At 36.4% G+C, this 27,780-nt stretch overlaps 3 protein-coding genes and 1 long non-coding RNA gene across 5 annotated transcripts in view; 2 read left to right on the top strand and 2 right to left on the bottom strand.

Moving 5' to 3' along the window:
- Window positions 1-108: 108 nt before the first annotated feature.
- Window positions 109-1,373, top strand: LOC117917024 (short-chain dehydrogenase reductase 2a-like). The gene is made up of 2 exons (XM_034833254.1): window positions 109-158; window positions 539-1,373. The coding sequence occupies exons 1-2, from the start codon at window positions 109-111 to the stop codon at window positions 1,371-1,373; spliced, it is 885 nt and encodes a 294-aa protein (XP_034689145.1).
- A 393-nt stretch (window positions 1,374-1,766) lies between these two features.
- Window positions 1,767-3,327, bottom strand: LOC117916775. Its single transcript, XR_004651595.1, has 2 exons — window positions 3,249-3,327; window positions 1,767-2,638 (listed from the first exon to the last, which is right to left on the bottom strand). It is a non-coding gene; the product is annotated as an uncharacterized LOC117916775 (long non-coding RNA).
- Window positions 3,328-8,091: 4,764 nt separating this feature from the next.
- On the top strand, window positions 8,092-16,506 carry LOC117916666 (28S ribosomal protein S29, mitochondrial). Its single transcript, XM_034832804.1, has 7 exons — window positions 8,092-8,524; window positions 8,602-8,768; window positions 9,448-9,659; window positions 10,917-11,171; window positions 11,310-11,396; window positions 14,505-14,677; window positions 15,960-16,506. The coding sequence occupies exons 1-7, from the start codon at window positions 8,157-8,159 to the stop codon at window positions 16,069-16,071; spliced, it is 1,374 nt and encodes a 457-aa protein (XP_034688695.1). The 5' UTR covers window positions 8,092-8,156; the 3' UTR covers window positions 16,072-16,506.
- A 1,510-nt stretch (window positions 16,507-18,016) lies between these two features.
- The window catches only part of LOC117915634 (E3 ubiquitin-protein ligase listerin), a 35,164-nt gene continuing 25,400 nt past the window's right edge, over window positions 18,017-27,780 (bottom strand). For both annotated transcript variants that reach the window (XM_034831247.1, XM_034831248.1), the window contains 7 exons: window positions 23,113-23,821; window positions 21,257-22,281; window positions 20,650-21,108; window positions 20,034-20,264; window positions 19,268-19,607; window positions 19,112-19,177; window positions 18,017-18,378 (listed from right to left, as the gene is read on the bottom strand). In XM_034831247.1, coding sequence (XP_034687138.1) covers window positions 19,380-19,607; window positions 20,034-20,264; window positions 20,650-21,108; window positions 21,257-22,281; window positions 23,113-23,821 — 2,652 coding nt within the window. In that variant the 3' untranslated portion in view covers window positions 18,017-18,378; window positions 19,112-19,177; window positions 19,268-19,379. The remainder of the gene's footprint in view (window positions 18,379-19,111; window positions 19,178-19,267; window positions 19,608-20,033; window positions 20,265-20,649; window positions 21,109-21,256; window positions 22,282-23,112; window positions 23,822-27,780) is intronic.

Below are 27,780 nucleotides of genomic sequence, written 5' to 3'. Positions count from 1 at the left end.
ATCATAAAGCCTTTATGGATGTCTATAAAATAATGGAGCCCTTTCCCCCTTCCATGAACATCTTTTTTGAATATATTCCCAAGTCCCAACCATATGCAAGCTCAAGTCATGACAGAGAAAACCCTTCAAGGAGAAAACATCTCTTCCTCACCTAAAAGGTAATAAGTTTTTCTTCACTATTTTATTTCCATTATTTATACATGCTTTTATTTTTTATTTATTAATCCTATTATTTATACCTTTATTTAACAATCTAAATTTTATTATACATTTTAAGCAAATCGAATTATATGTTCAATATTATGTATCAATTCGATACCTTTGAATTTCCATATCTAATACTTATTTTCACCCACAAAATTCTTCAAATGGCATATCTAATATGGCATTATGGCTTACAAAAATTGCTATAAAATAAATAGAAAATTAGTCAATGTCTGGCCTTAGCCATCATTTTTTTCATCTCCACTAGCTATCTTGTTGGAAGATGGATGAGGGTTAAGTTAATCATCTAACAAAATTAAGTTCAAGTGTTTAGGTTGGAAGGAAAAGTTGCCCTTGTGACCGGCGGTGCTAGAGGAATTGGTGAGGCAATAGTGAGACTCTTCGTTCGACATGGAGCCAAGGTCATTATCGCCGACATTGATGATGCTACTGGCCTTCCTCTAGCCAGCCTGTTACACCCCTCCACAGTGTACGCGCACTGTGACGTGACCGTAGAAGGGGACATCGAAAAATCAATCAATCTAGCAGTTTCCCAGTACGGAAAACTCGACATTCTCTTCAACAATGCTGGAGTCCTCGGAAATCAATCCAAGAACAAGATCTGCATAGCCAATTTCGATGCCGATGAGTTTGATCATATCATGCGCGTCAACGTGAGAGGAGTTGCCTTAGGAATGAAGCATGCAGCGAGAGTAATGGTGCCCAAGAGAAGTGGCTGCATCATATCCACCGCCAGTGTAGCTGGCCTCATGGGAGGCCTTGGCCCGCATGCATACACAGCTTCAAAGCACGCCATTGTAGGGCTTACAAAAAACACAGCTTGTGAGCTGGGCAGGTATGGGATTAGGGTTAACTGCATCTCCCCATTTGGAGTGGCCACTTTCATGCTTGTAAACGCATGGAGGAAGTCTGAGGAAGAAGATGATGGTGAAGAATGCTTACATTTTCAAGCACCTTGTGAGAAAGAAGTAGAGGAACTGGAAGAGTTTGTAGGTGGGATAGCCAATTTGAAGGGTGTTACGCTCAGGGCTGAATATATAGCTGAGGCTGCAGTCTATCTTGCTAGTGATGAATCAAAGTATGTAAGTGGCCATAACCTTGTTGTGGATGGTGGAGTTACCACCTCAAAAAACTTTGTGGGCTTGTAGTTTCGATTTATTAATTAATGGTTTAGTGGATGTGACACTAGAGGCATATATTTTGATACATTTAATGTAAAATTGTATAAATTGCTAATTGATCTCATTATTAAAGTAGAGTTGCAATTAGTATTTTCTAACCACCTAGGATTCAAATCTATACATTTACTCACAAAATGTTTTACTATATCAAGATAAATCCAATTAGTATCGGGATCGTTGGACTTAAGTACTTACATTGCTTAAGCAAGGAAACCTTATAATTTTGTCTCATCCATAAATGTACACATAATCAGCAGGCCCACCTTAAAACCTTATAATATAATTTGCTCTAACTTTAGGTTATTACATCAGCAAATTAATGATTTGCTTTAATTAATTACATTGAACCTTCCACCAGCACAACAGAAACATTAACTAATTTATTTATAATACATACAATGTGATATATTTGAGAAGGGTGGCAGCTCCAATATGGTTGTGCTGGCATGGGACCGCACTGCATTGCCTTTTGGGCTTTGTCATGTTTCACACATTCTGCAGGTGGCCTTGGACATTTGATGATCTTGAGATTAAGATTGGCTTTCATTTCTTTATTACAAAAGCTTCCATTTTTATGCTTTGTTTGGTTGGTCCATTATTATTCTCCACTACTCTTTCCTCAACATTTTTTTATTAATTCCGATTCACTGTAGAGCCAAAAGCAGTCCTGGAACTGACTTCCCCATGCTCTCACACACCTTGCTCTGCCAAACACACGTACAAGGAACTGACCGAGCCGCCGTCGCAGAAGTCGACGGCCCCTCCCCCGCCTTGTCTGTGTTGCTCAGTCGCGTGACTGTAACCGAAGTATTGAAGTACTCCCTCACTTGGGTAATTATCCCATCAGTCACCACCCACGCGTGCACCCACGCCACCGACCGCCGCTCCTCGTAGCCCTCGACGAGGACAGTTGATCCGAACGCCACTATGGAGACGGGGTCGAAGTGGAAGGGATCGTCGGAGGATGATGAGCCGGTGAGAAGTTGCATCAAATGCTGGTGGTTGGGCGGACCATGGAACCACCATTCGAGGTCCGGTGCCAGGAGTTGGTGCACCGTTTCAACGTCTCTAGTGCTCAAGGCTTCATACAGGGCTCCCACCACCCTTTTGCTCGACTCCTCCAGCGCTGCTTCTGTGTGAGCCAGTTCCGATACACCTGCCGGAGTGGGTTTGTGGCAATGGAGAATTGCAGATGAAAATTTAGGCTGCGTTTCGTCCTCTCTATATATATACTGAGAATGAGAGAGATGTGGGTAATGAGTCAGGACCCAAAAAAGAAAGAAAAGGAAGTGAAGACAAGGGCAGCTTCGTCTGCATCTGACTCCATCGTGTGACAAAAGTTAGGCTTCTTAATGACGGACTATTCCTAATTTTTCCTAATTACGGCCCTTAAGAGAATGACTGGCCACTGTGATCCGTTTCCCTTTTGAATATTTTCTTTTCTTTTTATGGTTATTCAATCATCTTTAATTTAAGATATCAATGGTTTACATTCAAAGTTGGATATAATATTGAATCAACATTTTATAATTTTTTATAAGATGGTATTAATTCGAATATTAAACTTCATTTTTTTTTAGCCTATTTTGGATGAATTTTTTTACTTTTTAGGTATTATCGGTTATGATCTTATGAAAATCTCATTACATGATAATTAACTATTTTCAATAACACAAAGATGAAAAGAAAAAACTCATCATATCCGGTAAAAACTTTGATTTGATTTTCTAAAAAAAAAAAAACTTTTTAACTTCAATTCTAAGTCTTAAAACTTTTTTATTTTCACAAATAAAATAAATAATAATTAAGAAAACATACCTTGATCCATGAGATTGATCTTACCTTAATCCATGAGATTGATCTTGAAGAGAATTTCTTATCAAGAAAAATAAATTAGAAAAGACTGAGTTCTTCTCTCGTGATCCTTTAGTTTGATGTAGAGAGAAAACTAGCTATATATAATGAGTAGAGAGAAGACCAAATCCAAATAGTGTAGAGAGAAGACTAAGTCCAAATAGTCTCCTATCACATCGGTAAACGGTTATTTTAAAAATATATTTTAAATTAAGTAAAAAATAATTAATAAATCCATCGTAATTATATTTATGGCCCAATATGATTATGTATTCATTCTTGAGATTTTGTATATTTTATGAGTTTTTTTTTCTTTAAATCGTAAATTCTTGAAGTTCAAAATATTGAAAGAACTATAAAAATAACATGACTTAATAATTTTGGATACTTGAGCAAAAATCATGACCAACTTCCCCTATCTATAACCATCAATTTTTCCCTTCTTTTTGTCATAGGTGTTGGTGGAGATGATGTTGTAAAATATGTATTATTAAAGGCAAATATTATTTTTGATGGCTTAAATTCTTAATGGTTGAAGCTGCATAAAATTAATATTAAAAAAAAAAAGAAAAAAAAAAGGCAATCGAAGTGATGTCGAAGTAATGGAGTGACATCAAAGGGAATGGCTGCGGTTGAAAATATAATTTTTAAATATTTTCATACTTGTCTTTTGACACAAGTTTGGACCATGAAATAAATAATCAAGAGCCTCCAAACTTTTTAATGAATTGATTGAAATTATTGGTATAACTTTTTTTTTTTTAATTTTACTTTCATAAAATAATTACATTCAAAATATTCATTGGATTGTGAGTTCCTTGGAGCTTGAAAAGTTAGGAAAGAGCATCAGAAATTTTAAAGGTACTACTACCCTATTAGAGAAGTGCAACATAAGATCAGGAAGTCGACATGTTGGATAAGATGGTGATCAATAGATAAGTAGTTAATTTGGCAATTGGAGAACATATAAGAAACTTTATAGATGTAAAACCTATGAGGTTAGAAATAGTAGAACCATAATCACTACATTTGAAGAATGAGGTTCACAAGAGCAATTATTACTCCTTGAGACTTACATCCCAAATCTTATGTCCAATCTTATGTTCTTAATGCAACACTACCATACTCCTTAATGGACTTCTAGACACTTTGAAGAGATGCAAACCACTACCATGAACTCAATAAGCAATATTGAAATGCTTTAAGAATGTTGGGTTTAGTACAAAAAAATAATAACTTAAAGCTTAGTCATATGAGTTCTTAAATAGAAATTTCTTAAGAAGAGAAACCAATATGGACTTGGAATCAATTTAAAAATATTATTAAAAACATAGGAGACTTAGAGAATTTGGAAAAAATTTCCTTTTTAAATTTATTTTCAAATTTATTTTATTTTCAATTTCGATATAGGTCAACGCCATGCTTTTTGTGTCATTATTTTTAATTAAGTTAATTATATCTACTTATTTAATCCCAAGTTGATTTTGTAACAATTTTGAGTTTTCAAAAGCAATGTAAATTATAAAAAAATATGTAGAGTCCTAAACAGTTTATGATGAATGAAATAAAATTCTCAACTCAATATAAATATATCAAGATATTAACAACATTTATTGTATGGATTGATTGATTGAACAATTATTCATGTTATTTCTTATATATGTTTAGTATAAGAGGCCTTTTGAGCATCATTTATGACTTATTTGACTCTTTAAATATTGTCAATCATTTTTGAGTTTCGTTATTTGTTTTTCCTATAATCCATCTTATTGAAATTGACTGTTACATTAATATGTGAGAGAAGGTTTTTAAATGAAGATTTTCTTTGAGTGCATCGTAAAGGTTGATTAGTAATAATTTTTAGAGATAACTTAATAGATGATTCTCCAACAATACTTCTAGAAAATATACTTTCATTAAAAACATTACAAATAAAATATTAATGAATATACTCCAATTAATATTAAAATAAAAATAAAAAAGTTACGACTCATGGATTCCTTTGAAGGTGAGTTTCTTTGTTCAAGAGGCTTGCGGGAAAAAATATCGACTTTGAATCAACTTCAAAGAAAATGATGGATAAACAGGTGTGCATTATGTAAAGAGGAATCAAAGAGTCTCTTGATCATATCCTCTTTTATTGTGATAACGTGAGAAAATTATGGAAGTTGATGTTCTCCATTTTTGGTACTCAATGAGTTATTTATAGGTCAATTAGGGAGACTCTCCTAGTTGACATGACCTTTTATAGATAAAAGGTGTATTGAAGTTTGGAGAGTCGCTCCTTGAAAATTTTGAACTATTTAGAAAGAAAGTATAACAACCATTTTGAACGTGAGGATTGTCAAATTAAAGGCTAAAAGATATTTCCCCTAACAGTTTTTCTATGTAAGTTAGAATGTACATGGGCAAAGGATATAAACATTTGATTAATCTTGTAGATTGATTAGTTTATGGATGAGAGAGAAAATATTTTTTGTGTACCCTCTTTCTTGTTACTTGTTTGGTGCTCTTTCGTGTATTCTAACTTAAAAAAAATATTAAAAAATCATAACGTGTGTTAAAAGATATCAATCTTTTACTAAAAGAACAAGAAATCAAAGTCGTGTATACATTAGAAAGATCAAATCCCCTTCCAAAAGAAGAAAAGTTCAGCAAAAGAAATTCTTGTACATGCCTGTTCTCAAACAAAGGAAAGAAAAATTGGCTTGTGACAAAACCCCACTTCATGTTACCAAGACGAAACTTGCACCGGCCATTACCTATTTTCATAGCCATTGTCTCCCACCTTTTCAATTTATAGAATCATTCAACAAGGCCACTTCTTGAAATGAGGCAATGGTAGGAAAGTAGAAGGACCATTTGTCTAATGATCATTTGTTGGCAAATAGCCACTCTTTTTGGGCACTTTCTATTGCCCTATTCTTAATATAACTGGCGTTTCGGAACCGGCAAAGGCACTTGATCATTCAAACATGGCTCACCTTTCGGCCATTCACATGTGGTTACTTTTTGATGAGTGGAATAATATTAAATAAAGTCTACACCCTTCATTCTTCAATCCTACTAGTTGTGATAGATTCTGTGACTCCTTTGTTCCAACAACCCTCCCCCTCTTTTTGCTCTGCGCTGGCTCATTGGTATAGAAGTTGATGCTTATGAGATTTTGTTTTACTCTATAAACCCATCTTGTCCTCTTTGAGAGTGACTCTGATATATTAAGTATAGAAATATTTGATGCCGTATACTCAATAAACTCCTTTTAAACATGCAAATGTATTTTAAAGTAATAAGCTTATGTAACTAAACAAATAATATCATGAGGGAATAAATTGTTACATTTGTCATTGGGATATACCGAAATACCCGATGAAATATTATTAAAAGAATGGTTAAAGGTAGAAATCTTTAACAATATTTATGTTGAAAAAGTAAAAGCTCCAATATAAACAGGTTAATGTAGGAACATACAAATAATACGATATGTACATGATTTTATAACATAGTTCAACTAATAACGTATATATTTTCGGATGTTAAAAAGATCATTCCACTATACTGTAAAGAATATAAACTAGATACAATTATTTAGTCTCGACACATTTTATTACTTCTCATTCCTTATATATATACCATGAATTGCAAACCCTTTGCTCTACACCATTCTTCACTTTTTTACCTATTTGGTATAAGTTTTCCATTTCCATCTCATATATTTTTCTTATGACCTAAAATATTTATAAAAATATTTTTAATTACTTTCTAATAATTTATACTTTGAATCAAATCTCATTAAGTCAAAATTTCATATTTTGAAGATGCAAAAAACATATTTGAACCAAATCCACACTCTACATCACAATTTTCTTGTGTCATGCTCTCCTTATGTGGCATAGTTCCCTACATGCACCATTCGGATACTATAGTTTCCACCTATCGATATATAACAAATGTATAGGAAAAATTACGGTTATCACGGATGATAAAAAATGCCTATTGTATTACATTTTAATGATATAATAATTGATTTTACTTTCAATTTACATTACTTGTTGTGACAAATTAAGCTTCAATGCAAATATATTAATACAAGAATATAAAGATAAAATAATATACATATGAAAATTTTAAGTGGTTTAGCTAACCTAAGTCTATATCTATAGATAAGAGAAATCATTTCACTGTACTTAAGGAGATAAAATAAAACAATGCTTATACGAAGATTTGGATGCCTATTCATTGATTGAAAGTGTTTGAAGTTTGATTAACTCTACAACTTCAGACTTTCAAATGGAAAAACCTTTGATCTTCCATTGATATTGAAGAATCATCAAATCTTTTGATTTAAACTCAAAGAATCTTTGAACTTGAATTAAAAATCAAATATGAAATTTGAAAATCTATTCAAACTTTGAAGTGATTTCCAAAACTTTCTAGTTTTGTTTAGATAATGAAAATATGATTATAAGTTATATTTCAATTAAGGATCCGATATAGTTTTATATAAATACTAGTAGGGGATAAATGAAAATTGAAGTAAGTGGTTACGATTCAACTATTTCCAATGGTTCTATTGTGTTTCTTTTTTTTGACGGCTTTGTTGTTTTTTTAACATTTGCCATGTTAAAAAAGAAAAACAGGCTTTGGGTTTGTTAGAGGCCAATCCAAACGGGACATTACCCTTGAAAAGATGATTTAAGCCCAATAAAAAAGGCCCAGACCCTTCTTTTTTTCTTTTGTTCGAACTGGGCTTGACTGACAAAGTCTCGAAGTCTAAGGACCATAATACCCTCAAATAATCTTAAAATACCACTTCCGCCATCTTCTCAACTCTTACACCACACTCGGACACGATACTGCTCCTTCAGCATCGAAGCCCTTGGCGGCCTCCAAGAAATGTTGCGGGCGATCCTCAGAGCAGCCACTGCTGCCTCAAGAACAGCACCGGATCGTTCAATCCCTGCGGTTTTCGCTTCTTCGAAGCTTTCTTCTTCAAACTACTCTTCCAAGAACACCAAATCCTCTCTCGTCAAGGCCAAAAAGACAAAATCCAAGCCCGACGCCAAATCCGAGGAAGCCTCCGCCGCTGCCGCCGACGATGGCCTCTCCGACCTCCTCGACGAAGAGGCTCGAGATCGCCGTCTCGCTGAGGATGACAAAGATCCCTCCCTCGATGTCGGTCCCAACGGCCGTGCCCTATTCACCTCCGCCACTACCATTTCTCAACTCTCCAGAAAGGACACCTGCACTTACATGAAGTTCAGGTATTTTTCTATGAATTTGTGTGTGCCTTTATGTGTGGTAAGGTTGGTTTTGTGATTTATTGGATGGTGATGTGCAGTACTGAGGGTTTGAATGCTGTGTTGCCGGAGGGATTGACGGCGGGGATGGTGAAGGAGTTTGAAGAGTCGAGGCGAAGTGCGTTGTTGGTTCGTCGGAGTTTTTTGGATCTTCGTGATAATTTCAGGCGCATTGTTGATCCACCATTGCGGTCTTCTGATGGCAAAGGTGTGGTTTCGTTTTTAATTTAACTCTGACCTAATTTTGAATTTAGGTTCCGTTTGGTTAGTGAGAAAATAAAGAAAAGAAAATAAGATGTTGTTTTGAATCTTGCATTTCGTGCGCTTTATTTAATGAGAAGGTGAAAACCTCTTAACTCAGACCAAATAGTTATTCATATAGCATTTTCTTAATCTTTTGTTTAGGACTCTGAATGTTACTGAGAAAATTAAGAGAAGGAAAATGAGGTGTTATTGGAATACTGCATTTGCTGCTGTTTTATCAGAAAGTGAAATCTCTTATCTTAACCAAATGGTTACAATGATTATAGCGTTCTCATAAATTTTCATTTAGCTTTCATTTGGTTTTGAAGATGATCATAGAAAAGAAAATGAAATTCTATGTTGCAGTTTGGTTCATGATAAACTGAAAATATCTTAACTTGGATGGTTGTGACTTTAAGCTTATCTTCATGTAACATTTTCTCATTTTTCATTTATCATCCATCACAGATTGACACAGACAATTGAAAATTTTTCATGTTCATTTCCTTTTATTCTCATAAACTCCTAAAATAAGCACAAAAAATGCATAAGGAGAGATATGTGCTTATGTGATTGGCATGAGCTTGCGAGAATTGCAATAGGTGACACTCAGAAGGTGCAGTTTATGATGGTAATCTTTGCAGGTCCAAAAGTTCTAAAGCAGATAATTTTGGATGGTCCTGTTAGTAGTGGGAAGAGTATTGCTCTTGCGATGCTTGTTCACTGGGCTCGTGATGAAGGTTGGCTTGTTTTTTATGTTCCCAGAGGTCGAGATTGGACCCATGGGGGATTTTTTTATAAGAACCCACAGACAGGATTTTGGGATACTCCTGTTCAAGCTGCTAATATTCTCCAGGCAAGAATAACCTCTTAGCTAAATGTGACGAATGACTTTGATATGATGGAATTATTAGCATTTTTTTAGCAAGCAGGGTATTGCTAATCTCTATATCTTTCTTTTTAGTTAAAAAGAAATAATAGATGCACAAGATGAATTCATTTCCCTCTTTTTTTTTTTTTGCTTTTTCTGATGGGATTCGCTCTTTCACTTATCTTCACTGAACAATGATCTGATGTTGAAATTTGTTGTTGAAGAATGAAATAGCAACTCTTCTGATCCAGCTATAAACCCTGGTCTTCAGCTTATAGATAGTTTTTTTTTTTGTTTTGTTTTCTTCTCTCACTTTTCTCCTATATATGGTTGCATGAAATCATTATTTTAGATCTTTGCCCACACTAAGTATGTTGCAAAAAAGAAGAAAAAGAAAAAAAAAAATCAACTATGCTCAGACATCAACTTTAATGGAGTTGATAATGGGACTCCTTACTTTCCTGAAAGCTATGAGGCCTTTTCTATTTTATTTTCCCTAATAGGCAGCAAGATTATGAGTTTTGAGGTGGTGATTAGTTGTGTGCCAAGAGCTCCTATTTTATCAAAGTGGTTCATTGGGCAGTTGGTTCCGACTTGCAATTTATTTTCTGTTTAAGTGAATAAAGTGGTTAAAAGAACTAGTTATAGCAAACTAAAGCAGTTCTTGGATTATATATCTTGATGACTCATCCTCTCATAATAGGTATTAAATTCATTTATTCCAAGATCCAGGAAAAAGGGACACATCTAAATAGCCTAATTTTTGTTTTCTTGTTCTATACCTTGGGAATGTGAAGTGTACAGCCAGGATCCAATGTAGAATGTGGGCACTTCATTCATATTTATGCAAAAAAGAAATGGATTATGAGAGTTGAAAGTAACTTAAAATAGGAAGTTTTTCTTTGTTGTTTTGTTGAAAGCACATGTTTGTTATCTATTCTACCAATAGGCATATTGGGCACATATTCTAAACCAAGCCCTTGCCATGCCATGTATGACATGGGTACTTTCTAATGCTTTGAGTTGTCCATGTAATATTGGTTACTAATATTGACTAAAGATATGGGTTGGGCCCTGTTTGGGATGTGATGTCTTTCTCCCCCTACTCAGTAAGGGCTTTTGAAAAATAAGAGGAGTTTCTATGATTCGCCTGCTTCTGTGCATGGTGTTTAGATGCATTAAACTTATATTTTATAGGTCTTTTTCTTTTATCCTTTTTCTTATGGGGCTAGTTTTCTCCAGGATTTTCTGAAACGGAATGAATCCCACTTAAAACAATTAACATGCCAAATATCTGATCCTATTCCATTGGGTGAGGGTGCTGGTGTTGGATGGATGAAAGGGGTTGATTCAATGGCAATGCCGGAAGGTTCAACACTATATGACTTGGTTCAGACAGGAATGAGTCACACACATGCTGCTGTTGGAGTAGTTGTTCGTTTGAGAAAAGAGTTATCACTTGTAAAAGATATCCCAGTGCTTATTGCAGTTGATCAAGTGAGACATATTTCTACATCACATCCTGTTATTATATCTTCAGCTCTTTGGATAATTTTGTTTTCGAGAGCTTTATTATGCATCTCTATAGTTTGTAGTTGACTTGTTTTATTTGTCTGTGCTTTTCCTTTTCTCCAGTATAATAGCTGGTTTACATTTACTGAGTATGAAGAGGCAGTAACTGTTCGTTCTTGCCGACCAATACATGCTAAAGAACTTGCAACGGTTAGTTATGATTTTTTCTGCATTCTACAGATGGTTTAAGCAACTTATTTATTTTATAGAAGTTTGTCCAGTATCTTTTTTTTTCCATCAAAATTAGTACGCTTGCTAATTCCATTCCTACTGCCTCCTTTCTCTCTCTCTTGTGGATGTGGGTTTATAGGTAATGGAATTCAGATGCTATTTTTATATATAAAATGCTATGGATTTTGTGTCCTCAACACTGTAATTGGCAATTCTGTTCTAAAATGTTTGGTAATTAAAGTCAATTAGGAGTCTCAATCACTCAAGAATTCAGAAAGTTTTGCCCCTTTTAGATATATATACCCTGCCAAAGGAACTTTTTCATGTAATGTACAACTTTCTGAACATGTGCATTGTGGTGACTCATTTCTGTTCATACAAATATTGGATACTGTGTATTTCTATGCAAATTTAAATTTTGTTCATAGTATTGGCATAGGGAAAGCTACTAAGCTAGTTATGCTTTTGGCAAAATCCAGTGCCTGGCAATGATTTTCTGAATTTTCAAAGTTGAGAAAAAATTTTAAGGAAAATTTTTGTGAATTATCAAGCAAGATAATTAGAAAGATTTTAAGGGATTTTTATAATGAGAAACTCTATAGTCAAAATTCAAAATATCATTTGAAAACCATGAATTATCAAGTTGAAAATGGCAACCAAGGATTAGGATGTTTTAACATATCACCCTTTTCAATATCCTCATCTGCATGATTATTTTTATGAGAAATGTAATCTAATTGTCAAATTTTACCATATTTACATTTTTTTTTTGATAAGTACCATATTTACATATTGATTTCTGAAATACTGAATTAGGATTAATGTATTGATCTCAAGTAGCTTGGATTAACAGTTGGTTGAGTTTAGTTGAGGGCCTGCATGTATTGATTTTTGTATTCTCATAGTGTATTATATTATGTACTTATTATTTTTTAACAAATTGAAGAGTCTAAAAAAGTGATGCAAAAAGCATCCAGTGAATGAGAATATATAACAACTCATGGTTATTTTGATAAATTTTAAGTCCCTACATCACATTAATCATGGAATCAAAGTTTGAATCTTAATAGTAAAATGGAACATTTCATTGCAGTGAGTTATAAGGTGCCTATAAAAAATTGCAGCAAGTTGTAAGGATAAATGAAATTCAAAATTGCATAAAATAATGGTCTTTTCCAACTTCCCACTCCAGAAAGTATCATTCAGTTATATCTGTGCAATTTTATATATTCAAACCTCAAACTATAAAATATATGCATGCATTACAGCATCAGTATATCATTTAAGTTTCAAGTTTTAAGCTCATGGCTTAGGTTCTGAGTTTGTAAAATCACCATCAATGGAGAAGTTTTTAAGTGTCTTCAACTATTCAAATACTTGCTGTAAATATCCCTGTAATGTAAAAAGGAACTGAAAATTATATCTATACATATACTGGTATCATTGCATGGAGATAGAATTATTCTTAAAAAATTCTAAATATGGTGTAATTATATTTATGTATGATCCTATACTTTTGAAAGTATAAATTGTGTAATACGCATATGCATTAGCAGCATCACTATATCATTTAAGTTTCAAGTCCTAAGTTCTAGCCTCGGCTTCAGAGTTTGTAAACTTTGCTATCAATGGATAAATCCATGTAGTCAACAATTCAAATACTAATATGTAATAATTATTTCTGGTAATGCAAAAAAGGAAAAAATCAGAATTTATTTGAATTTTAATCCAATTGCAGATATAATGTAATATTCTGATGAGTTAATTAAAAGAAATTTAAACTTTTTGAAGACCCTAAAAAAGTTCAATTTTGTAGTTGTATTTGTAATATAGTGACTACTACATTCTGCAATTATGTGTTATGTTTTTTCCATGATAGACTTGATTATGTAAAAATGGTCAACAGAATAAGGAAGCACTAGGCATCCATCTTTACAGGTGAATAAACACACAAGATGTATTTTTCCCTAAAAAGAAATGCAATGTTTCTTCAATTTCTATTTAAAAAGAAAGAAAAGGTTCACAACTGCATGTCATGTGAGATGTATTCTTTCATGTTTCTATCATTCTCTCACATTATAGATGGATTGAGCAATTAAACGATCTTTTATGTATGTGTTCCTAGAATGGGTTACAATGCACATAAGAGATAGCTCCTTATCATTGTTTGATTTTATTGTTTGGTTGAGCTATAAGTAAGGCGAGGGAGTTGTTTCTTGTGTTTCCCTCCGCTTTTTTGGCCTTTGATGCCTTGTATACACTGTGTATACTTTTGTGCGCCCTTTTGGTGGGCACTTTTAATTCACTAGAGATGATTACCTATCAAAAAAAAAAAAAAAAGGAAAAACTCTTACATGATATATGTTGTGTATATCATACTCTCACGTGATGTATGTTGTATATATCACACTCTCACATCATTTATGTTGTATATTGTATCACATTAACGTGGTAAAGTAGCTTCTGGATGGGGAACTACTCGAAGGGAAGAAGAAAAACTCAAATTATTTGCAAGTTTCCTTCTTTTCACTCTATGCTTGTTACACATTTCTTGCATACAGATTGTATTATATCTTTTTTGGGGTTTCTCTGCATCTCTCAATTTTAATACATATTATAATTCTTTGTTCTTTTTATTTATGACAAACATTAATGTTTGTAAAGCTAATATGTATTAGTTTTCTAATTTTTGGTTCTATGGTTATTTTAACACTTCCAGATGGTGTTGATACCTCCATGCATTTACCCTTACATTGTGTAGCAAATTTAGTATTTTAGGATGTTGGGCATATTTCTTGATGCCAAGGAAAGTCAGACATCAAGTTGATTGTGTGTTTATCCTGAAGAAGAGAAATGATTCTCAGGATTTCATCGCCCTTTAGCGTCCTTTCATACATTCTATTTCTTCCTGAATGTAATAGGTTGAATTTACTTGTCAGATCTTGTCTTATATGGGATAATACTCCTCTTTCAGATGTTTTAGTAGCTTGGTAGTAACTATTTCTATTTCATCTTATTTATGGTTTTATTTCTCTAGATGTGAATAGATGGCATTATGCAATAGTAAGTTCTTATATATCTTTACAGGTGAATGCATTCAGGTCTATGATGCACAATGACATGATGGTGGGTGCATTTTCTCATTCAACAGCAGTAGGGAAACTACGCCAGGAGTTGCCAGATGTTCCCAAATATGCTCGTATTGATTTTCCTCGCTACAGTTTGGAGGAAGCTGCAACTGTTAGCCATTATTACCTTCGGTATGTCTACAATATTTATCTGCTCCAGGTCTTCTGTGTTTATGATAGTTTATGATAATATAAGGTGTTAGTCAACCTTTTACATTATATGACAGTGTCATCTGGGCCTGTTCACATTTCTGGTTCATTTTGGTTTTGATTGACCTACTGGCTATGATTATGCAATTTGGATATTTTAGTTTCTAAATCAAGTTAGTATACAGTGGCAACTTCCGGACACTCATGCCTGATCATGAGACTGCCTGTTGAACACCTGATGCCCTTTTGAGACCCTGTAAAATGGACAAATTCCTTTTCTTTTCTTAGGAACACATACACGATTCATCAATACAAAAGGGATAATGATAACCCCGCCGTTAATTACTTCATTTATGAATTTCATAGTAATAGAAATACATGTCCTAGGGATTTGAATGATTAGGGAGTATATATATATATATATATAGGCAAACAGAGAATGTATGAATCAACGAAAAGGGGTTGCACCCTATATACAAAGGTGGTATACAAAAGGCACCAAGCAAAGAAAAAAATGCATCTACACGAGACCATGAAAACTTAACTTTCGACAATTAGGGCTATCCAAAAAATCTAACAAAGCACAAGACCACTCCTTCAGGGATTTAATGAAGATCTCCTCTAATCTTTGATCTGACAACTTTTCCTCATGAAAAGTTCCTTTGATTATGCTGTTCCCACATGCATCAAAACAAGCATAGGGCATTGCGTGAGGTAACTTTATTCCCTGGCTTGAAATGATGTACAAAAATTACAAACCAATTAAAAAAGTCTTCAACCACACCACGGATAAAATTGCTATAATCACTTGGAACAAGTGGATCTAACAAAAGGCACACAAAGGTATATAACAGTTTGTGTTTTAGGGATTAGGAAAGGCAAAAACAAAAAGTTAAAATGTTTTGCTGAGTTTTAAGCTTATATTTGCGATTACTTTGTTCCTAAGCTAGCTTTAAAGGTTTGCACGAGGAGCAGGGATGGGAATAGGCAATGTCATTCATGCAACTTCTCAATCTGACGTCTGGATGAGAAAATCAAGCATTTCATCATTGCATCATACATTGGGTGCTGATTACAGATAATCATACAATTATAGATCTATTTTTTACCTTTCTCTTGGTTGTTAATAATATTGTTATTATTATTATTATTACTATCCTTTTTCTTTTTAAAGGAAATTATATTTTTCTCTGAACTTGTGATGAAGATGAAATTTTTCCATGCAACCATGTCTTATATTATTGGCTTTTGTACCATTATGCAGGCAAAGACTAGTACGCCGTGAAATATTCTCAGATGAGAATTGGAAGAAGCTATACTACCTATCCAATGGAAATGGAGCAGAGATGAGATGGTTAGCTCCTCTGATGCGGTGACCCACACAAGTTAATGTTCTTTGACGTATCTTACAATGATTAAGCCACAAGCAGGGTTGATTTTTTTTTTTATTATTATTTTTTTTTTGGGGACTCGTGGCTTCTGATTTTGATAATCATAAATCAAAATCAATGTGGTTTAAAAGCAATAATATATCCTAACTTAATTTTGCTTTCCCAAGGATAGAAACAAATGTGGTGAAGCTTCTATTGATCGAGTACTTGATGATCAGGTCATTGACGTTAGCACCCAGATTTCATTTATTCTCTTACTCAGTTCCAGTTGTGGAGCATCTTTCCTTCTCCTTGGAAGTATTGTTCTGAGATGGTGTACCATATGTAGGTCAATTTTCATATTCAATGTGAAATACAGGAAATTTTGAACCTTATTTTTTTCGGTTCAAACTTATAAAATCAGGTTGGTTTATATTCTGATATCTGTATTAATTTCTGCTGTATGTGAGGGTGCATGATGCTTATTTATTTTTGATGCCTGTACCCGGTTTGGGATGCATTTAAGTTAGCAATATTGCTCAAGATGAAGTCTTATGTGAGGGTGCATGATGCTTATTTATTTTTTACGCCTGTACCAAGTTTGGGATGCACTTAAGTTAGCAATATTGCTCAAGGTGAAGTCACAGGGCTCGGGAACAAGTTCTAGAGCACAGGCCGCAGGACCCAGCCTAGACTCCCAATGAATGCGACCCTATGGAAAGATACAAGGACCAAGCCCAGGATGAATGCTGTAGGTCCAATAATCCGAGGGCCTGGGCTCGATTCTGAGTTAGCAAAAGCGCAAACTTAACCCCCCCCAGGCCCAAATTTAGAGGCTCATTTCATGAGCCCAATGCAGAATAAAGGCCAATGATCTGGCCCTAGAACTACTAGAGTTTAAAGCCCAACCGTAGGGTATCAGGCTCAATTTCCAAGGTTTGGGCCCATTACTGAATGCCACGAGGCACACCAGGAGCTTTATTAGTCAAAATCCAGGCCCTATTCCCACTTATGTAGGCCCAAAATTAAGGCCCGAAGAATGCTTACTAGCTCATCCTCCAAAGCCCAATACCCACTTATGTAGGCCCAAAACTAATGCCCGAAGAATGCTTACTAGCTCATTCCTCCAAAGCCCAATACCCACTTATGTAGGCCCAAAACTAATGCCCGAAGAATGCTTACTAGCTCATTCCTCCAAAGCCCAATACCCACTTATGTAGGCCTAAAACCAAGGCCCAAAGAATGGTTACCAGGTTATCCTCCATTCAAACACAACAAAAAAGGTACCGGCCCATTACGAAGATCGTTGAGGCCCAATACACATGACCCATGTCCAAGCCTAAAGCACAAGTATAGCAGCCCAATTAAAAATATCAGGCCCCATAACCAAATATAAAGGCCCAAAACCCAATCAAAACGGCCCGAAATGCTGAAGATAGGGTATTGCCCCAATACTCAATGATCAGGGCCCAATGCTGAACACCAAAAGGCCCAATTACAAGGTTCATTGCTCAAAATCCTAGCCCAATTCCCAATTACGTAGGCCCAAAGAATGCTTACTAGCCCATCGTACAAAAAGGTACCAAGCCCATTATACAAACCACAGTTCCCCAGTCCAAGTACAACGGCCCAATAATTAAATCTACAGCCAGAACCCCAATCATAGTCCCACAAGCTACACTAATTTCATCGCTCAAAATGATGGCACTGGGCCCAATGCTTATTTCCCATCCAAGGTTTAAACAAATAAAAAAGATACCAAGCCCACTACTATGCCGTTGAGGCCCAAACAAAATCTCTAGGTCCACTGTTCCATGTCCCAGCCCATCCCTAACTACCGCATCGGGGAGACCCCAATTTCTACGACTCCACGCTACCTCCATGGGGTTCGCCAACCTAACATAAAATTCCAATTATGGAAAAGAGTATCACGGAATTATAATACCAATCATAAACCCCATCAATCGTTTCTTCTCAGTTTCATTATTTATTATTATTTTTTAGTATCCTCGTTTCTTCCAACTAACATTCTATGGAAATTTCATTTCTGTACATATTGCCCATATGCTAATCCTGAACATTAAACAATAATATATTCAGAATCAAAGACAACATCCCTCAACTCTGCATTTCCAACTCACTAATGGCCCTTCATTCATGGGGCTTCATCAACGTTGTCCGGACATGCTCTGTATGCAAAAATTGTAGGTGCAGGCATATCTTCTTCACAAACTCCTACTTCATTAACTCATTAAGCTTAAAATTAATGTCACATATACCAGTAGATATCATCAAAGGGCCGATTCAGTGTGCCTGCAAAACCAAAACTCTATCAGCACTAATTAACCAGTAAGTCCATCTACTGCTAAATGAATCAAGCAACCACTCGAAACTCACTCATCGGCTTCATTCTGTTTATACTAGTTTGTGTGCATGGGGGGTTCAGGAAAAAGAAACCAACAAGTAGTCAGAAAGCTGCTAAGCTAAGAAGGTACGAACTGCCTAATGAGTAAGAGTCCACAGATCTCATCTCATGGCACAGAAAGGAAAAAAGAGCAGAGCATAAGGGTGGGAACCAGTAATCTGGATTACTAATTAAATTAAAAGGGCAGTTGGAATGAGAATACAGAAATAAAATTAAAATACAGTTCTAAGGCAGAAAGAGGGCTGCCAAGTTAGGTTCTCTAACTGATATGTTACTAAAATTTCGGAAATCTTATTAAAAACTTCAGACCATTTAAAGATTATCAACTTGAAGCCTGTCTAATAAAGATCTCAGTTTACTGGCAAATCCCCTTAAGTCAAAATAACTTCAAGATGTCATTTTGATTTTAACCAGGACCAAAATTGATGTCAAACCACCATTTTCAGAACCTTCCCATAAACTATCCACCCTGTAAGTGTAATTTTTCTAGAATTGCCTAGAGTGAATACAAGTTATCACTTTGTGAAAACTGAGATGAAGATATGAAATATATTTGACTTCTTTAGAAACAGAATCGAATCACATCACCCAAACATAAAACATTAAACCAAAGGAAATTACCTGTTTTCATATGGCTGATCATTCAACAGCATTCATGTACACCCGAGGAAGGTTTAAATCCGACCACTGTTAGAACAAAATATATAATCATGGAATAGTTAGAGAGAGGCCAAAATATACAATCACAAAATAGTCGGAAAAAGAGAGAGCCCTTACAATTTTGTGCTATAAATTTATACCGTGACTCATTTAACTGAATCGATCTGTATTCTTTCCCACAAAAGAAATGTTATAACCTATTGAAGCATCATTGTTTGAACAGTTTAGATTAGAATGGAGACTGGCACAATGGGCAAGTTGATTTGTGAGAAGTGGAGAACCACTTGTACAGGCAGGCTGAATGGAACTTGTGTTTGCAGGTCTTGCAAGCAAGGCGTGGAAGGCTATGATTCACAGTATGGATCACACTGTAACAGATGGGGCACTCCTCAACACCTTCAAATTCCTTGTCAAAATTGTTCTTCCATATCCGTATAGCTTCAGCCAGTGCTCCATTCTGTGCATCATAAAGTTTAATCACTTACAGTCTTTGTAGTACAATTGTTTGAAGCCAACAGATCATGCTTTGCCTTTCGGGAAGCATGCACGAGAAAAATAAAAAATTAAGTACAAAACAAAACTTCATCAAACAAGCATATGCTACAGACACTAGCTCAAACAGAGAACACAAGGTTTTAATTAAAACACAAGATTCTAATACATTGCCATTTTTTTCTCATAAAAATTGTGCTTTGCAATGGGCAATACTAATTGTGTAGGACCCAAACTAGTAAAACTTCTATTGCTGCTGTGTCTATATCTCCATGATTTACTCATGTCTCATGCATAGCATGAGGATATTTGTGTCCTGAACCTTATGTTAGTACAAAGAAACATCATGGAGAAAAAAAGGAAAAAGCAAACTAAAATACATAGCAATTACCTGATTACGGACAAATGACGTCATAGACATTAACCATTTCCTCTGCTTCACTTCACTAATGCCAAGGCTCCTTGTGCAATCAACATCCACGGACCGCAATGGGTAAGATGGGGGAAGACGAATAACTAAATCCATTCCTGTCTCATCCTTTGTATAGGTAGCAACAACCTCATTGGCTGACTTACTTACACTCACTGAAAAATTCTCATCAGCAAAACTAGCTTTCTTGATCTGTAAGAGAAGCAATGTTATAGTAAGTTAATAAAACAGGATAAAGTCAGACTGCAATCCAGAAGATGGCTTCAACAAGAAAGGATTTGGAATAGGCAATTGAGGTGTGGCTAAAAAAGACTGTAAAGTAATACCCCTTGATAATTGCCTTGAAACCAAGTCCCTTCTACAGACTGGGTAACCAATCACACTATATCATCAGGTAATAAAAAGGACTAATTAAGTTCCTTTCTATGATTCCTAAAATAAGTCCCACCTATTTGTCCAGAGTAAGTTTACACAAGTGCTTAAGAGGGTGAATTTTAAATTTAAATTTAAACACTCGAGCCATCCATAGCATAAAAGTATTTATTCCTTAGAAAAAAAATGTGCTAGACTCACATACCTGAGATAGCTCATCTGCAATTAGCGGAGGGCTGCACCATGCTTTTGTAAAATACTCAATTAGAGATGATGCAGAACGGTCACGTAAATCACTAAACCACTGTCGTACATATGCAGGAAGAACACGAAGCATCAAACCGAATAGTGCACCTGCAAGTGAAGCCATTTTCACAGGTCCAACTGGCCAAAGTGATTCCACATAAAACAACAATGAGCCTGTTGAGATGGCTCGGGTTGCGGCAGTGGCAGCCTCTGATAACTCAGCAGGAATCTCTATATCTTTCTTCTTCAAGCTATATGCCGAGCTTAGTTCCAAAGGTATATGTTGGAAAATGCAATCTAATATTGTTGAATTAGCAGACTCTTGTATATGTTGAATCAGTCTCTCCCTGGTAGGTGATGATGGTGGTGAAGACAACAGATGTGATAGCAACAGAGACCAAGCAAGGAATACATATACCTACAAATTTCAAGTAGACATCAGTATTTTGCAATCTTTAAACTCTAACAAGAAAGAAACTATATGAGGTCAAAATGTAGAGATAAGTAGGGTTGAGAATTGACAAAGAGAAGAAAAGAGTTTCATATTGGGCAAAGCATATCTATACCCGCTGTTGTGCAACCAAGTCCACTTCCAGAATCTCATATGGTAACCTTTCAATGATGCAAGATATGTCCTCCCTCAATTGGATACCTTCTTCAGATGATGAATCAATATCACAAGTATCAGTAGTATTTCCAACCAAATATCTTGTGCCCTTGCTAATGATGGCAGAGTTTGAAACAGGTTCAGTTGCAAGAATAAAATAAGCAGCAAACTGCAAAGAAGGAACTGGTTTGGAAGAAAAGAGGATGGCATACAAGGAGCTAATTGGTCCTTTGCTTAGCCCCCAAAGCTCAATTGATCTCACTGCTCTATCTCTAGCATGTAGTGAGGAGTTAACAATGCTCAAAGCAATTAACTCCCAAAAGTGAGGATGATCAAGCCGGGTTGATGCTATAACAGATGAAGCCTCAGTATAAGAACTAGCAATGGCCTCAGTGACACCAGTGGAAAAGAATAGGCGAAGAATACCTTCTACAATTCGGTCTTTTACAAGATCCCATCTTTCTCTCCTCAAGGGGTTTGAATTATCTGCATCTTCTGCATTTTGGAGTTCAGTAAGCCCAGAGAAAAGAGAAAATGCAAAAAGGGCATTCCTAGCAATATTTATACGAGGAGAGTCCAAAAGCAAAACAGCATGCTCAAGCTCCTTAAGAATAACTTCCTTGTCATCAGAACTAGATCTATTAATGATGACATCATTTACATTTTCAGCTACTTCCTCCATCATTACAACTGCCGATTCAATCCACCGTCTCAAGTGAAACAAGACAAACTCCCAATCTTCTTCATTGAATTCTTTCCAGCAATACCCAACTGAAACTGCCATTAACTTCGATAGCAATATCTGCACCATTGGCAGCTGGCTGGCTGCAGCTGATTTACCAGCATGTCTTTGCTTTCGAAATAAATCAAGTAGAAGAGATCTCTCTACAGGGTCGATGTCTCTCTCAAGAATCAATGCTTTTGATCCTCCCAGTGCACGTAAAGGATAACAAGATAGAACCAACTGAAGCCATTCTTCCATATCTACAGAAGAAATAAGATGGTATCATTAAAAGGGGATATACAATATTCCAATAAAGAGAACAGCAGTCCCGATCCCAAAAGAATAAGCTAATTGGGGGATAGAGATAGCCCCACATATAAAGCCCAATCAATGTTAGTAATCAGAGGATGTAGGATATTGGACTTTCATATGTCCTATGTCAAATACAACCATGAATGCCCCTCAATGCAAGTGGGACAAGATCAGAGTCTTAGGCATTGCCACTTGTTGCTGCTACTCCCAACTAAGAACATCATGCCCCATAACCAAAAGCACCATAGTTGGAAGATTATAATAAGCACAAATGATCAAGTTCTTTAATTATTTCTCTACTGTCTACTATGTAAATCAGTGGGTCTAACCCTTTGACAGCCTAAAAGCTCTTTCCAACTGTAAAATAATTTAGCAGCGCATTTTGTTTACACAAAAAGGCACTTCAAAGTAGAAAAGATTTAAGGCCTAAAAGTGCCATTTAAGTGAAGTTAAGAGGAGAGAGATATTTACAGGAAGAGGTTTCAGAATTTTAAACATGTATATTTTTTAATATCAAATAGGAACCCTTCTTCATAGAAATCTCTTAAGAGAAGCACTTAAAAGCAACTGCAACTGCAACAACTGGATCCAAAGACAGACACATGGATTATAGAAATGATTACAAGTTCTAGGGCGGGGATTTGCTATTGGTAGTGGTGACCTACAATTACATCAGTGCTTCAGTCAGTGGTAGATCCATCAGATCTTCCACTAATATGTACCCATCATACCTGGAAGAATAGATTGTGTTTGTCGATTTGAAGAAAACATTCATTTACCTTGTCCTGTTTCCCATGCAGTTAAGGGTGGAAACGATAGAGTTCTTTGGACCCAATCCTTGATAGTATCACATATCTGATTTTCCTCAAAAGAAGTGGGTACAGCATCTCTATGCAATTCATCAGACTCTATGGTGTATAATGGTCGAATGAGAACACTTAAAATTAGAGGAAAAATCCTCAAACATTCTGCGTTCACTGATTCACCAATAAAAAGTTTATTTGCTAACAGCCCAAAAAGCATCACAGCTTGGTCCTTTCCCCATATATTTTCTGTGAACAGAGCAATAAGGAATGATACTAGAGCTCTCAAGAAGGGCTCCTCAATGCTTTCCACCTCATCATCTGATGCGGACCAAACATTGAAAAATCTCAATTCACCACTTGCACCATAAACAAGAGCACCATCAAGTAAAATGTTGACAATGGAATCCAACAAGCCTTCCTTTGGAGAACAATTTCCACTCTTTGCATATGAGCATAGTAAAGGTAAGAAAGAACCTAAAGCACTGCCTCCTTGCCATTTCCATGTGCATAATATTTCAGCAGCAAGCCAGGCTCGAGAATAAAAATGAGAGGTAGCCAGTTCTTTTGATGCTTCCTCGGTTGAATTTGGAGTCTTTGAAACATAACCAGCAACAACTCTATCAATGCCAAGGGCAGAGATCAGCTTCTCAATTATAGCAACAGACTTGTGACTCCCAGATGTCTGCACTCAGTAAGTACATGCAATTCATGATTCTCTCTATTAAATATGATTATATGAAAAACTGCATATACAATTATTATTAATTCAAACCATGAATTTGTGAAAAAATAAAAATAAAAAATCAACTAAGTCCTCACATGGACTAATACCCACACAACATGTTAGAGTGCATGATACTCTGTCCAATAAATATGATTATATGAAATACTGCATATGCAATTATTACTAATTCAAATCATGAATTTGTGGAAAAAAAATATCAACTATGTCCTCACATGGAATCCATGCAACATGTTAGAGTGCATGATATAAATTGTGGAAAAATTGGTTATCCAATATGGTATTGGAGCCTCATCTGACAAGAGGTCATGTGTTGAAACCTCACCGCATGTTTATTTCTTCAATTTGTTAGCCCAAAGGAGGCTACACACGAGCAAGGATGTTAAAGTACATGACATACATATTCTTGAAGCTTAAGCTGCTAGAAAAATTGGTTGTCCAATGCAACACATTGAGTTTTGCATTCCCTCCTAAGCAAATACAAATACTAAGCCCATGCCTAAGCCCAAAGGAGGCTACACGTGAGCGAGGTTGTTAAGAGTGCATGATATACATATTCTTCAAGCTTAGGCTGTTAGAAAAATTGGTTGTCCAATACAACACATTGAGTTTGCATTCCCTCCTAAGCAAATACAAATACTATGCTGATCAGGGAGTAGTTATCTGGAGTGAGCTGGGACATCAACAAATTCCTATACTATGAAATAGGAAGTCCCCTTGACAGTGATGGCCCCATTACTCTCTCTATAAGGGTAGAAATTGTGTGGATTATTTAGCTAACCTAGTTCATACAGTTCTCGCATCGATCAGGGAATTCCCTGCCCCAATTTTTTCAGCATTAAACTATATCAACTAAAGTGACAGTTTTGCACAGAAAACTATGCACAAAACCAGAAGCCTTAATGAACCCAACCTAATAACTTGACTTTTGGTACCTGTTGAAATTTGGCATTCAAAGTTAGGGTTTTTTAATTTAGGAAAGTATTTTAGGAATAAAGAAGGAGAGATCATTTAGGATGATTCAGTTTCCTAATTTTAGGAGAGAATCAAGTTAGATTGATTTTTTCTTATTCAGTCAGTTGTGTATATATATGTGTATGGTGCGTACCTAAAGAATCAATAAAGGAATTCAGAAATTCTTCATGGTATCAGAGCCAGTTTTCTGAAACCCTAATCCCTTCTGGCCACCTCGTATTCAGGCCATCATTCATTCCGGCCAAATCTCTCTGGCCATCTCTCAATCCGACCATCTCTCATTCCGGTCATCAGTCCCTGTTCTCAGAGCCAAGGGAGAAAACGCTTTCCGGTCGGTCGAATCGTCGTCAGAAAAACATTCACCGCCGGCGAACTTTTCCGGCGACGGTTTTTTTCACACCGCAAGGAGCGTCTGGAGGAGATCTACAACTTTTCCAAAAACACCGGAGCCAGAAACCCATCCACGCGCCGCCCACGCGCATTTTTCCGGCCGGCGACTGCATCTCACGCGCCGGCGCGTGAGGGCGCGTGAGCCACTTTCCGGCGACGCGCTTCCTACTCCAAGCTCGCCTGACGCCGACCAGCCACCCTACGTACCTGTTTCTGCCATCCAAGCCCTGCACGTGCCTCTTTTGGGGTCTTTTTGCCTCCGCGAGCCCTCCGATCAGCTTTTCCGACGTCCTCCGACTATTTTTCCTCAACTCCAATCCCTGCACGTGCCTTGGGAAGTGTTCTTCTACCTTTCCGGTCCATGACGAAATACGGAATGGCATCATCACAAGTATCCAGCGTCGCGTCACCAGAATTAGGAGGCAGATCTGAAATTCCAAACCTTGGTGGTAGTGATTCCTCTCCTATTCTCATCACAGGACACAAATTAAATGGCCATAACTACTTACAGTGGTCACAATCTGTGTTGCTGTTCATTTGCGGTAAAGGAAAGGATGAGTACCTCACTGGAGAAGCAGTCATGCCAGAAACTACAGAACCGGGTTTCAGGAAGTGGAAGATTGAAAACAACATGATCATGTCATGGCTTATCAATTCCATGAATAATGACATAGGTGAAAATTTCTTGTTGTTTAGGACTGCAAAGGACATATGGGATGCAGCCAAAGAAACTTACTCAAGTTCTGAAAATATTTCAGAACTTTTTCAGGTTGAATCAGCCCTACATGACTTCCGCCAAGGAGAGCAGACAGTTACTCAGTATTACAACACACTCACAAGGTATTGGCAGCACCTTGACTTATTCGAGACTCACTCATGGAAATGTCCTGATGATGCAGCAACATACAGGAAAATTGTGGAACAAAAGAGACTGTTCAAGTTTTTCCTAGGACTAAACAGGGAATTGGATGATGTTAGAGGCCGAATCATGGGCATTAAACCCCTGCCAAGTCTCAGGGAGGCTTTTTCAGAGGTTAGGCGTGAAGAAAGTAGAAAGAAAGTGATGATGGGATCCAAAGAGCAACCTGCCCCAACATTGGATGCCTCTGCCCTTGCGACTCGGTCATTTAATAGTAGTGGTGGAGATCGTCAGAAACGGGATAGGCCTTGGTGTGATTATTGTAAGAAACCAGGCCATTATAAGGAGACTTGCTGGAAGCTTCATGGCAAACCGGCTGATTGGAAACCAAAGCCACGGTCTGACAGAGATGGCAGAGCACACGTGGCTGCCAACTCTGAGAGCACCTCTGTTCCCGAGCCGAGTCCATTCAACAAAGAGCAGATGGAGATGCTACAGAAACTATTAAGCCAAGTTGGCAGTGGCAGTACTACCGGAGTAGCCTTCACTGCTAATCGAGGAGGAATGAAGTCGTGGATAGTGGACACAGGTGCTTCTGATCACATGACAGGAGATGCTACCATTCTTCAAAATTACAAGCCAAGTAATGGTCATTCATCCGTCCATATTGCTGATGGTTCAAAGTCAAAAATTGCCGGGACAGGTTCTATAAAACTTACTAAAGACTTATATCTTGACTCTGTTCTCCATGTTCCAAACTTGGATTGTAATCTTTTGTCCATTAGCAAATTGGCCCGTGATCTCCAATGTGTTACTAAATTTTATCCAAACTTGTGTGTTTTTCAGGACTTGAAATCGGGGAAGATGATTGGCAGTGCTGAACTGTGTTCCGGGCTCTACCTCCTCTCATGTGGCCAATTCTCAAACCAAGTCTCTCAAGCAAGTTGCGTACAGTCTCAGAGTATGTTAGAGTCTTTCAATTCTGTGACAAATTCTAAGGTCAATAAAGATAGTGAGATTATAATGTTACACTATCGCCTTGGTCATCCTAGCTTTGTTTACCTTGCAAAATTGTTTCCCAAATTATTTATCAATAAAAATCCAGCATCTTATCACTGTGAAATTTGTCAGTTTGCAAAGCATACTCGAACAGTCTATCCTCAAATCCCATACAAACCTTCGACTGTTTTCTCTCTAGTACATAGTGATGTGTGGGGTCCCTCCCGGATAAAAAATATTTCTGGCACTCGATGGTTTGTGACATTCGTTGATGATCATACACGGGTAACATGGGTTTTCCTTATGAAAGAAAAGTCAGAGGTCGGGCACATTTTTCAAACCTTCCATCTTATGGTTCAAAATCAATTCAATTCCAAAATTCAAGTCCTCAAGTCAGATAATGCAAAGGAATACTTTACTAGTAGTCTCAGTACTTATCTTCAAAATCACGGCATTATCCACATAAGTTCTTGCGTTGACACCCCACAACAAAATGGGGTGGCTGAACGCAAGAATAGACATCTCTTGGAGGTTGCCCGGTGCCTTATGTTTTCCTCTAATGTTCCAAACTATTTCTGGGGGGAAGCTATTCTTACAGCTACTTATTTGATTAACCGTATGCCATCCAGAGTGCTTACCTTTCAATCCCCACGTCAACTTTTCTTAAAACAATTTC

The sequence above is a fragment of the Vitis riparia genome, chromosome 6 (assembly GCF_004353265.1).
Source record: "Vitis riparia cultivar Riparia Gloire de Montpellier isolate 1030 chromosome 6, EGFV_Vit.rip_1.0, whole genome shotgun sequence".
NCBI classification, from domain to species: domain Eukaryota; kingdom Viridiplantae; phylum Streptophyta; class Magnoliopsida; order Vitales; family Vitaceae; genus Vitis; species Vitis riparia.
This window is presented reverse-complemented; position numbering and strand designations above follow the sequence as displayed.